This window comes from Pollachius pollachius (assembly GCF_949987615.1).
Source record: "Pollachius pollachius genome assembly, chromosome: 12".
In the NCBI taxonomy this organism is placed as follows: Eukaryota; Metazoa; Chordata; class Actinopteri; order Gadiformes; family Gadidae; genus Pollachius; species Pollachius pollachius.
The window spans coordinates 11,116,272-11,129,203 of NC_136945.1; the positions used below are offsets into that span (position 1 = coordinate 11,116,272).

At 47.1% G+C, this 12,932-nt stretch overlaps 1 protein-coding gene across 1 annotated transcript in view; it reads right to left on the reverse strand.

Annotated features, from left to right (window-relative positions):
* Positions 1-1,328: 1,328 nt before the first annotated feature.
* Positions 1,329-12,932, reverse strand: part of apcdd1l (adenomatosis polyposis coli down-regulated 1-like) — a 12,900-nt gene continuing 1,296 nt past the window's right edge. The window contains exons 2-4 of the mRNA XM_079747894.1: positions 4,355-4,538; positions 3,485-4,016; positions 1,329-3,009 (exon numbers count right to left, since the gene is read on the reverse strand). Of these exons, the coding sequence (XP_079604020.1) occupies positions 2,239-3,009; positions 3,485-4,016; positions 4,355-4,538 (1,487 nt within the window). The 3' untranslated portion in view covers positions 1,329-2,238. The remainder of the gene's footprint in view (positions 3,010-3,484; positions 4,017-4,354; positions 4,539-12,932) is intronic.

A 12,932-nucleotide genomic window follows, 5' to 3' on the forward strand; every position in this document is an offset into this window, starting at 1 on the left:
TAAACAACAATCATGTACTGGAAACAGTCCTCCTTGTTATTTCTTCTCCCTCGTTATTTCATTGGATTGGAACAACGTTGTCTAATGTTCTGATGAAGGTTTGCATGATTGCAAACGGGTTTGTCTTGGGCTTCTCTTCTGCCAGACAGTGTATATTTTGATGTGGAGTGAACAGAAACCACAAACAGACCACGAAAACCGTTACATCACCTGAGTCATCAACATCTCCCGACCGTCTCCACCACCGTGCAACCTGGCTGGAGCCATGTTTTCCTACCCGAGATTTAAAAGACATACATGTTAGGTTAATACTCCTCTGGCAGTTGACTTGGCAGTAGACTCAGAGTTGGTCCCCGGGCGCCAAACTGGCTGTGTTGCCAAGTTACCAACTGCTCCTAGAGATGGGTTAAATGCAGAGATTCAATTTTTCCAAGGGTAAACGTTGTATCGTTTTGCTGAAACTTTTAATTATTTTGCCATTGCATTGATTCCTTTGCCTCATATTAGAGTAACCCACCGTCATTCATGTTCATACTTCTTTAACCCTGTTTAATGTTCGATATCCAAGTGTATAGAAAGCCCAAACCCAAGCAATGACCTCACGAGGTCCACAGCTGCCATTGCCATTTGTACAGGAGTTAATAGGAACAGTATGTAGCCCCTGGAAAGGACGCACAACCCTCACTCACTTTTGCCCTTCCACTCATTTCATCCCAGGAAGTTTAATACTACAAAGTCAATTCAGTACATTTGGCCTGATTTGGCATACATTTTTTGTCTTTAAAATTCCTATTTTCTTTTTATTTCCTGTCTTTCATAATGCCTTAGCTTGAGTGTATACAATGTTAATCGAAAAAGTTTCCAATAAAGTTATTATTTGAAAAATCTTGGAAGATATAGTCTGTAATTTCTTAGTAAAAAAACAAAAGAAGAATATTGATACTGAGCTCCAAGCTCTGCCTGTCTGCCCTATGCTCATCTGGACACGTTTATCATCCATGCAACTGTGTGACACATTTTGTTCTCTAACTGTTGTTTAATCTATATGTCCAATCAGATATGCCTTTGTGTGTGTGCTCAGCAGTATTCTGAGCCATCTTGGAATAGCGTAGGTAATGTGTGAACCATATGACAGTTATTTATTCAACGGCAGTAAATGTATCCACGTTCTGTGATTTTAATCTTACCACACATGAGAGAAGGAGCCAAAATCCAGTCCCTCTTTTCTTTGTTATATATTATACCAAAGACTCCATTTATTCTTTCACTAAGGGAAAAATAAATTAATCAAGTTTTATAGGGCTGTTTCATAGTAATGCAAGGCAAAGTGTTTGAAATACATTTTAATTATCATATAAAAAGATAAAAATGTTGACATAAATGGTAAATCTACAAACCTCCATCTACAGTAAAATATGACTTATATTTTCAATAATAATGTAAATAGATGGAATAAATACTTATTTTCATTGAATGGGCTGTTAATAGACAACAGAGTAATTAAATGCAATCTATGATAAGTAAAAAAATATGTACATTTTGTGAGAGAATAAAGCAAATATTTACTCTACTAAAACATTGTATGTTGCACTGGCATTGAAGTGATGAAAGAGAGAGTTCTTCAAGTTGTGTCGGTTCTGTACTTTGTGGGGTGGACGTGTGTATACCGAGGATAAGATAACCCTTTGTTTACAGAACTCCAAACACTTCTCTCCCGGACGTCTGAGGTGAAACGTGGGATCCTCCGGAATGTCCAAGGTTTGCTTTGGGATGATGAATGAACGTGTCCTTGCTCCAACCATCACAACCTTCTTAGGGAATAGTATTAGTGTGGAGGAAAATGTACAGCACTTGTCTTTCGAGCATGAAAAAGGAGCTGTGCACGTTTTTAGCGGACCGGTAGACATAAACACATGGTTATATCACATATTGAATCTTATATTTATTTTTTGTATAGATACACTTAGAACGGTTAACAGAAATACAATATGCACCATAGATGTCATAGAAGTCATCCACTACAGTCAGCCTGATCTAACGATGGTATGGCCACTTCGCCAACATGGGGGAAATCTGGTTCAGGTTCACCCCTTACTGTCTCACGTGTCTTCTGGACAACAACTCTCACAATAAGAAGTAGATGAGGAGCAAGCATGAAAGCTGCCGAAAAATGTACAAAGGCCGGCACCACCTTCTTGGAAACCATCGCTGCCTGTATGTTCAAAGCATGGCTCCTCCTCACTGCGGCCAAAACCAACTGCACCCAGCCGCACCCAGAGCCAGTAGCCCCAGCCCGGCCAGCCTCACCGAGCCACTGGCTGCGAACTGAATCTGCTGTTGGCTGTTGGAGACGGTGCGATGCGTGGCCGATGCCTTGCCTCTGCCGCAGAGCAGCATGGGGGGCTGGAAGGAGGTGGGCCTCCTCTGGGGCTTGTCGGGGCTCAGGCCGTCGGTGGGCCTCTCTCCGGTGAACAGCAGCGGGTGTTTCCAGGGGTCCAGCTCCGCCTTGAGGAGCTCGTACTCCTTGTGCGGCAGCTTGATGCCCAGTGCGGAGCACCCGGCCGTCGGGGTCACGTCCCGCTCCGCCCCCGCCTCCCAGCGCCCCGACGGGCCGCAGTGACCGGGCCGGGTCCCGTTCAGCAGCCTCACCGACGACTCGTCCCAGGGAGTCAGCTTCACCCGGGTCACCTTGAAGGCCAGCTCTCTGGCCCCCGGGAGCCGGTCGGAGGGGCCGCCCAGGGCGTAGTGGCCCGAGGCCCTTAGCGTGAAGGTGGCCCGGGAGCAACCGGGGTCCGAGTAGTGGTGGTAGACCCCCTCCCAGGCGTGGCGGTCGGGGTGGAAGGTGAAGTCTCGGGTGAGGAAGAGGACGGACGGCCGGGCCTCACAGCGTTGGCTGACCCAGCGGCCCTCCAGGGCCAGGGCGGCCGCGGGGGCCCGGGGAAGCACTGGGGGGCGTTGTTGTGTGGAGCGATACACCAGGGCGCACACTGGGCAGGGGTGGACGTGGTGCTGTGGGGTGGGGGGGGGATAGACATGTAGTGAGGATTTGTGCCTTGTCACGGTTGAGGCACAGTTATAGCCGGAGGGAAATTTAGGCCCTTTTTGAAGGGATGGCCCTGAGAACATTCGACAAACTGTATATCAAGCCGTCAGTCATAGTTGGGTTTTTAAGAATAATCCTTCTACTCTGTTTTGCTCAGCCATTTTAAGTTCTCTATGTGCAAGGCTGTAAACCCTTAAGCTAACCGCTAGCCGGTGTACTCAGCGTTTGGCCAACAGTAGAAGACTGCCATATATCTGCTAGGCATGTCTGAAAAATCTCTGTTTCAACCGCCAGAAACCCCAGACCAAACCCCTGCCGCATGGCTAATCCTTTGATTAAGTGTAGGGGTAGAACAAAAAAATCCTCCCATTCCTGTTGTACTTTGCATAGCTAAACTGTTGCAGGCATGCATTCTAAGTATCCCTTAAAAACAGGTCTCACCATGGCGTTCTGCAGGGGCTGCTGGTACCCGCTGGGTCTGTGGTGGGTTCTCTGCGTCCACTCTGTGTGGATATCCCCCAGGAACAGCTCCTGGATCTTCCTGCCTCCGTGGCTGCTGTGGTGCAGCTGGGTCTCCATCCGCACCAGACCCATCTCCGTCATGGAGAAGCCCAGGGCCTCCAGACAGGCCCGCCCGGCCCGCGTGTTGTACAGCTCGTAGACCCGTCCCGCCACCATCTGCCCCAGCGCGGCGGGCCCCTCGCAGGCGGGGGCCAGTCGGTCGGCCAGCTTCCCCACGGCGGTGGGGTTGTGGACCGCCACGGCTACCCTGCTGAGGTGGTGCTCTGCCTCGGTGGCGCCCCGGGTGATCCAGGAGGCCTGGCGCAGGCGGAGCTTCCCCCGGACGCTGAGGGTGTAGGTGGGCCGCTCGCAGCCGCCGTCGCTGTAGTAGTGCTGCAGGGCGCTGAACTGCCGGCTGGCGTGGAAGGTGTAGGAGCGGGTCAAGAACTCTGGACCGGGCCGTGCCTCGCACCTAGCACAGCAGCAGCAGCAGCAGCACAGGGGAAAGAATAGGCCTGTTGTTAGGAGGACGTTGTTAGGTTTTACTTTCAGGATGTCGATTGGGTCGGCCAAAAACCCGGAGGCGGGTTGTTTTATTTTTGCACATATTTATTTTGAGTTGATTTGTTGCAGTGAAACAGAGTTGTATGGTTATTGTATGGTAATGTCAGGACCTTTATTTCTGATCAATAGTCCCATGGTAACTTTCCAAACAAAGCATTCTTCAACCCAAGTTATCGAGGCATTATGAATGTTAAATAGATGCATGAGTGTAATTTGTTGTGTGAAATAAGGGATGGAACATCGCACCTTGTTGACACCCAAGTGCCCTCCAGCCTCGGGGGCAGGTCTGCTGTGATGCTCACCCCCCCCTGAAGGGAGCGGTGATGGCAGGAGGGCTCCCACTGTACACCCTCACTGAAGTTGGAGGAGGTGCTGAACGGGGCAGCAGGGATCTCCCATGCTTTACTTCCTGTCCCGACGACCAGCACAGCTGCAGAAAGAATCAATCAATGACGTTCATGCTAGAAAAATTACTTTAATTTGTTACAATAAATGTACATATAAAGGTTGACTCAAACGTTAAAACCAAAGCTAAGGAACGGCACCATTTCTGGGGAGATGGTGGAACTTCGATTTTAAACACCGCTCTTTCCGATTGACTGAAATGGCGCCAGGTGACGTCGCTTGCTCCACAAACGAATATGCTATCAATTGTGAAATGTATTGTTTGATCCTGTCCTTGAGGTTTCATTTGATCGTTCAGTTTGACATTTGACTTCAGCCTCATGGTAGAGAGATTACATTCAGGCTGTGAGAGAAAAAGTTTGGGTTGGCTCTGGAAAGTGTGAGTGTTGGCAAATTTTTTTTCCATGTAATTAGTAGTGTATGGCTGCTATGGAAACCATACATAGTCTTCCTGAATCAGGTCACTGCATGAGACGATAGCATTGACTTGTCACTGTACTTGTCATATCGCTAGGGTTTTATGAGTGTCTGTGTGTTTGTGTGTGTGTGTGTGTGTGTGTGTGTGTGTGTGTGTGTGTGTGTGTGTGTGTGTGTGTGTGTGTGTGTGTGTGTGTGTGCGCGCGTGTGTGTGTGTGTGAGTGAGAGAGAGAACTGTATCTGTTTTCTTTATATGTAACGATCAATGGGTCACTGACAGCAGCAGATCATGCTAGCCAAAACATCTGTTGATAATCTGATTGAGAAAGCACTCGTGGGGTATCACGATGTTGCATAGGAAGACCAAGCCAATTACGAGACAGTTAGTCCGAATAAATCCACCATTCAGTCTACTGCGTATTGATGTGCCTCATTCACATATGCAATCTCTCTGGCTGTCGCTGGACTGATAAAGGATGGTGATTCTGATGGATCCTCTGGCTTAGGCGAGAGTAACGTTCAAGAGTAATGTTCTATCTCTGGTAGCCCAAAGCCAAGCTCTGGTTTCAGCACCCACGAGGGCTGGAACATTAGCACAGCCACACTCTTCCTAGCTGTGTGTGTGTGTGTGTGTGTGTGTGTGTGTGTGTGTGTGTGTGTGTGTACGGGAGGCCGTGTGTGCATGTGTTAGTGTTTGTTTGTGTGTGTGTGTGTGTGTGTATGGGGGACCATGTATGTGTGCAGGTGTGTGTGTGTGTGTGGGTATGAGTGTGTATGGGGGCTGTGTGTGTGTTTGTGTGTGTGTGTGTGTGTGTGTGTGTGTGTGTGTGTGTTTATGTATGGGAGGCCGTGTGTGTGTATATGCGTGTGGGTGGGTTTGTGATATGTGTGCTGGTGTGTTTGTGTGTGTGTGCATGTGGGGTTGTATGTGTGATATGCATGCCGGGCTATGTATGTGTGTGGGGGGGATATGTTTGTACTGAGGTTGCACTATTTTTATTTGAGGATGTTTGGTAGACAGCCCTCTATGTGCTCGGGGGCCTGCTCAGATGCTTCCTGACTCAAGCTCACTTTGAACTCACTTTGTGGCTTTGTGAAATATAGCTTAGGAAATATGAGCTGTTGCTTTCTTGTTAATGATTCGGTGATTGTTTTCTTTGTGGTAAGGTATACAAGTAAACATAGTGACTTATTGCCTAACTTATAGTCATAGAGACATTGTTTTGGAAAAATATATGCTTTATGTGTTATATACCTATTCTCATGTCCTAGTTATTATTGAAAACCTCTTGGAAACTGATTAAATTACACTCGATTGACCCGCCCTGAATGTGATTCATCGTCCACAGAGTAGGCGTTCGGACCATGCGTGCCTTGTTCAAAGGCCATGGCAGAGCCTCACTTGCACGCCTCGCTGTGACCTCACTGGGTAACCTAAGGAAACCAACGTCAACACCCCCTTTTCAAGGGCCTGCTGTGTACAACCACTGACAAACTGTCATCATCCGCCATCCATCTGTTGCTAAATGCTGCTCACCTGACCGCTCAACCCACACGGCAGCAAGATGGGAAAAACAAAACTACACAGTGAAAAGATAAATCCAAGCTCTAAGCCGGCCCATATTTCTCCTCTGCGCCATTCAGATTCATAATATATCGCTGCTGCATGTGTGCAGCAGCAATTGACCGAGGCACGGAGACGCGTCAGCTGTGTTGCCCCCCCCCCGAGTGTTGGGGCTCTTGATGTCTTCAAACGTTCGGCGGTTCGGAAACTATTACGTGTCTTCATGAGAACCTTCCCTTCTTCCGAAATAAGAGTGTTAAGGAAACACCTTTCAGAAGTTCTTAGGCTACAAGATAAAATATCCTTTCTTCCAGAAAAACAGATTGTTCGTGAGGCTGGACTTCGGAACAACAACAAGTATGAATGCCCACAGGGGCCTCTATGCGCTTCTTTGCTGTATTCACAGATGAATCAGTTATATCTGCTTGTGATGGTTGAACATGAGCAAGAATTTATCAGGTGATGTTTATAATTGTAAGCTAAAATGTATCGTAATGCAAATGTAGTTAGAATGGGTGTTAAGTTCGCCTTTTAGTGCTTGCTGTAAGTTCATTTTAGTCTAGCGATATGGGCAGCCATTGTTGTGACGTGAAGTCAGAGGGTAGCTTTACTTCCGCACGAAACTCAGAGCGGAAACTCCGACCCAACAGAGTGTTCAAAGCAATTTCCTCCGAGCTTAAGGTCGGAACCTCCGAAACTCCCTGAAACTCTGAGCGTTTTGAAGACGGCATCTTTCTCAGAGCAGCAGAACTGAGCAGGACCCGAACCAGCTAACCAACAGACGTATTGCTTTGTCCTCCCCTGGAGAGATATGGGGTCTCTAAAATACTAATAAGGATCAATTAATTTGCAAACACTTCCACAGACCAGTCCCAATTGGTATGTTCTATGAGAAAGCGCACGGAAACGTCATATCGCCCGTGGCCAAAACAGTGAGTCATGAGCCACACAGCGATCGAGTGGACGACTCTATACCGTATGTGACGGTGAATCATTTGGCTTGTTTCATCAGATTTTATGCCTGAGGTTTCTCAAAGCATTTCCATGGAGGGTTTCTTGAGGTCAGCCGTCATTCTTGCCCTTTCCCTCTTTGAATCATATTCCAATTGAGCATATGGTTGTATTTTACACACTAAAAAAACACATGAAAGTGAAGCTTGTTAAACTGAAATAGTTCTCGGACGTTCCTCCACGGCACATACGAGACCATGCCAGGTCCACTTGAGACAATATGTTGTGCAAGTGATGATATTCAACTGACAGGCGTTGCAGATTGAAGTCAAAGGAGGACCTATTTGGATGATTCACCTTTGGCGTTGGATGTCAGAGGTTATTGTAGTACAGAATTATTCGAAAGTGTTCTTGTTTTGCCTTTGCATTAAGGACATGGACCCTGCATGGTGGTTGAAGCCAATGACTACAGAGCAATAATATAGCTCTACCACAAGGGGGCACTGCAGTGGTCTATGGGTATGCGTGTGTGCTTTCGTGTGTGCGTGCGTTTGTGTGCGTGTGTGTGTGTGTGTGTGTGTGTGTGTGTGTGTGTGATGCTGGTGTGTGAGGTCGAGATGTTTGGCCTGAACAGCCCTGTAGCCTTTAGTTACCACAGTACATCACTTGAGCTAGCTCACTGGTGTGACTGAGGACCAGCCAAAGCAATCCCCCTGCCACACTGCCCGCGTCTCCAAGCGTTGAAAAGCTTGGGCTACTTCAACATAAACACACACTTACATGTGTGCAACCCACGTTCACCGTGGCAACCTCCATCCTGTACACTAGAGACATTGACTTATAGAAGGGATGCCATTTATGAAGGACCTCCAAGCTATTTGTTTGTTTGCTTCCGCGATTACGGTTTGGCAGGGCTCACACTCATCTGCCGTCCTGTCCACGGTTGGAGTCTTTTTTGTTTTTTTGAAGTGCTTCTCGATTCTGAGCCATCCTGTGCAAACAAGATCTAGATCCAGCCACTTCTGAGAAACAACCCACATCTTGTGAAGGAAGTCATGCGATTAGAGCTGTGACTGCTCCTACAGTGTGTATTGGAGAGACCTTCTTGCCTGTCTCTTTCCGGACAACAACTCATCACAATTAAGGAGAGGAAATGAATTGAGGAAACTTATTTTAATCCAGATCCATCAACGTATGTACAAACAATACAAAATACTTGAAATGATGAATGAACAGAAAGGCTTCTTAAAGATGACTTCCTTGAGCTCCTTCTAAGGCTTTGTTCATTATCCTGTATCGAATTTCAGTGCTTCTCTGTGTAGTGTAGGGACCCTGTCCGTCCGTCTGTGCATAGATGTAGGGACACTGTCCGTCTGTCTTCATTTTCCAACTACCTTTCCCTGCATGAACGCCACCGAACAAATACCCACAAAACTGTCCAAGAATCTCTCCCTGCCCACCACACACACACACACACACACGCACGCACACACACACACACGCACACTGATCCAGGTGCTACCCCACCTTGCCTCCAAATCATCTCTCCCTTCCCCCATTGATGGGAAAAAACATGATGTCCCCACCTCATTGCACCTGGGTGGATCTCAGCTCCCCACCCAGCCCTAACCCCTCACCCCTCAGGGGGGGGGGGGTGCAGGCTGGATGCGGGGTGCACTTAGTTGAATTTGGATGGAGAGTCTGGGTGGTTTAAGCTTTCCAATCTCTTGAAATTCATTCATAGGGGCACAGCCTAGGGGTTGGTGACAGAGATTGATGTGGTAAGATCGTTCTGGTGGTTGTGTGTGTGTGTGTGTGTGTGTATGTGTGTCTGTATGCCGGATTGTGTATCTGGGGATATGCGGGTATTGTGTGTGTGAAGTATGTGTGAAAAAGTAATAAATGGTATTGTAACCGCTCTATCTGTTCCATATGTTGAGCTAAACCTCTACTACTCCCAGCTGCACTTCAACACACCCTGGCTGAATCTGTCCTCCAGATTCCGATGGCCGATACAAGTATATCTGGATTGCATTCGTATTGGGAAAGAGCTCACAGCCCACGTAACAAGGGATATAAATGATTTCAGGTGAACACTGTGAAGAGAAACAGCCCCCCTAAATCAACAGTGTTTTTTGGGGTGTTTCCTAAGTGTCAGCCGTAATCCCTCCATGAAATACGACCAGTGATATTTCGCCTGCAGAATTCTCAGCGTCATTTCTTTGTTTCTTTTTAAGTACAATAGATTGGTGTACCGGACCCCCTACCTCCACTTTCTGTAAATCAGTTATGACAGCAGTAGTTCCAACCATGTTTCATTCCAAAATGGTTGTTGCCAACCTTGTCAGAGGTGTTCAACAATTGCCAGGTAAAAAAGCCATCGTAGGTGTACAAATTTGACTTTCAAATGTGTTGCCTACAACTGTCAAATATTGACCTTGGCACAAACACAATATAACACCAACCATACCTCTATTTTGAGTATCAGTGTTTAAATCTGTGTCCCCCTCTCGCTCTCTTTTATCCACGGTCGGCCGTCTAGGCCTACATCAGTGGAAACCACAATGTCAGCCGCAGGTCAGGGAGAATTTAAAAGGAACACAAGGTCTGTTTTGTTATTTTAACCCCCAAATCTCCCTTTTTTTCTTTCTTTATCCGTCTCCCCCTCCTCCTCCATTTCCCTGCACACCTTAATGGGGGGAAGGGGGGGGGGGACAGTGTGTGTGGAGAGCCTGCTGTTGTCTTTTCATCACACTTTAAGCCAGCTAATCTGCCAGCCTGGTTTATTTGGACAGAGGATCAAAAGAGGTTTGTCCGGTTGAACCTTTGCTGCTGGTTGCTCTGCAGTCAGGAAATGTCTCACTATGTCCTTACGAGGGAAGGAAAGAGAAGAGAAAAGAAAGGGAATAAAAATGAAAACCGCCTTTCTTTCCTTAACCCCACAATGGAACAATCTTTTGCTAAAACATTTCCAGGTCTTTGAATAAATGAAAAGAAACGCTATCCAGATACCAACATGACTCCGGGTGAAGGGCACACACCCACAGACACACTCACACACATACACGCGAGCGTGCACGGTTGTCTACGCACAATACCACAATCTGTAATTCAGAAATGGATTTTGGATGTCACCCGAAGTTGCTTTCATTTTTTAATCAATTTCCAATAACATTTCAATGTTCCACTCTGTTTGCAGCACAGCTCCGTATCACTTTCAAATGCAGCCACATGGGGCCGGGATTCGAATGCCAAGTTCTCTAGCCACTGAATGGATTATCGTGCCTTAGTCTGTAGTTTGCTGTGACCGATCTGGTGGGTATTAATCAAATAGGGAAGAGGGGATTCCTAGCTGTTGTGGTGTGTCCTTGCTAGACAGCAACAGGCAGTCAAAACAGTGACAGTATTAAAAGAGGAGTTGATGGTCTGTTGACATTTAAGATCTGAGATTAGAAGTGGTTACACCTTAATCCTTAATCTTGGCACACTGACGTTTTGGAAGGGCTTGTGGCCGATTCATATTTCTGGAGTGTTTTCACATCATAGGTGGAAAAGTACAAGTGCCAAATGTTAATGCTACATCCAAGGTTTCATTTAAATGGATAGAATTAGTGAGATTTTTATTTTTATTGAAACCAGTGGCCAATGTGGTGGATAGGACTGGATCATTGGATTTTTTCTCATCTAAGAGTCAAACAGACCATATTCAAATATTTACTGTAGACGATTTCTGAGACCTTTCTCCTTTGAAAAGGAAAGGAAGATTTTGCCAAAACTGAAATCTCACTTGAATTGGTGCCACATAAACAAGGGAAAAACTCCAACTGTAACTATAGTAACAGAATTCTGACAAGCAAACAGTAGCTCACAAATCTGGGCAAACATGGCATCAATATTATAAGGTTATTTTCAGAATAACCTATGAAACTCAATAACAAAATTGTGTGAGCTAAAGCACTTGACTAACTGAAAACTGCTTCACAACAGAAAAACATTTTACAGGCCACAGTTGAGGTATTCTGGTTGAGGCCTGTGTTGTACATTGTGTATAAAAATCCAACCCTGATATTGAATATGAGCAATTCAAAGGAACAGGATGAGGGTAGGATCAATGACTTATGGAGCGTGTGTGTGTGTGTGTGTGTGTGTGTGTGTGTGTGTGTGTGTGTGTGTGTGTGTGTGTGTGTGTGTGTGTGTGTGTGTGTGTGCGTGTGTGTGTGTGTACATGTGCGTGAGTGTGCGTGTGTGTATACATTTGTGTGTGTGTATGTCTGTGTTAAGTATGTGTGTGTGGGGGCGTGCAAGCATGTGGGCATATGTTTGGGTATTATTGTGTGGGTGTGTTTGTTTGTGTGTGCATGCATGTATGAATATTTGCGCATGTGTGTGTGTGGGTCTGTGTGTGTCTGCATTTCTTTGTGTGTGTCTGGGTGTGTGTGAGTGTTTGAATGTATGTATGTTTGTGTATGTGTGCGAATGTGGATTTGTGTGTGTGTGTGTTTCTGTGCGTGTGTGGGTGTGTGTGTGTGTGTGTGTGTGTGTGTGTGTATGTCTGAGGCCCCTGTCTCCTCTACTTGAGTTGAGTGGTGGAAAAGCAAAGCCGCAGATACCAGTCTAGCATTTTACCATTGAAGCAGGAAGGAAGGCAGAGAGGGAGAGAGAGATAGATGGAGAGGGACAGAGAGAGAGAGAACGAGGGAGAACGAGAGAGAGAGAGGGTGGGTGGGGTTGGGTGTGGGGGTGTGGGTAGCTGAGGTACAGGATGGGGATTTCTATCCGTAAACCACCACCACCACCACCACCGCTCTCTCTCTCTCTCTCTCTCTCTCTCTCTCTCTCTCTCTCTCTCTCTCTCTCTCTCTCTCTCTCTCTCTCTCTCTCTCTCTCTCTCTCTCTCTCTCTCTCTCTCCTCCCCCATCATCCTAACTTTCCCTGACGGCCTAACCACTATCTCCCCCCCCACACACACCCTTCCCACCCACTCCACCCTATCCTCCCAGCTCCCACCTCCCAGCTCCCAGCGTCCCCGTGTGGCGGGGCCCACCAGAGCCCTCACCAGGAGCCCTGCAGGGCGGCCGGCGGGCCCGGGCCCCTGTAACGCAGCGCTCTTGTTATGCTAACCATTACACAAAATGCTGGCAACATTAAATCCAGGGCCATACCCCCCCCCCCCCCCCCCCCCACCAAGAGGGTGACTATAGGGAGTCCTTGTTTGAAAAGGAACCGATCAAACCAGCCGCTGCCCTGTGTCTTTCTTAAACACTCTCCCCCCCCCCCCCACAACAACACCATCCCATGTGCTGGCTTTGAAGACAGAGAGAGAGAGAGGGAGGGAAAGGGACACTGAAAGACAGAGATAAAGAGAGAGAGAGAGAGAGAGAGAGAGGCTGAAAACAGATGTGCTATTCATGAGCTGTATGTCAGCGCAGGTTGTGTTATGTTTTGAGTAGAGTGAGGCCAAATGTCGAACTTTGTAAATTGTTTGAA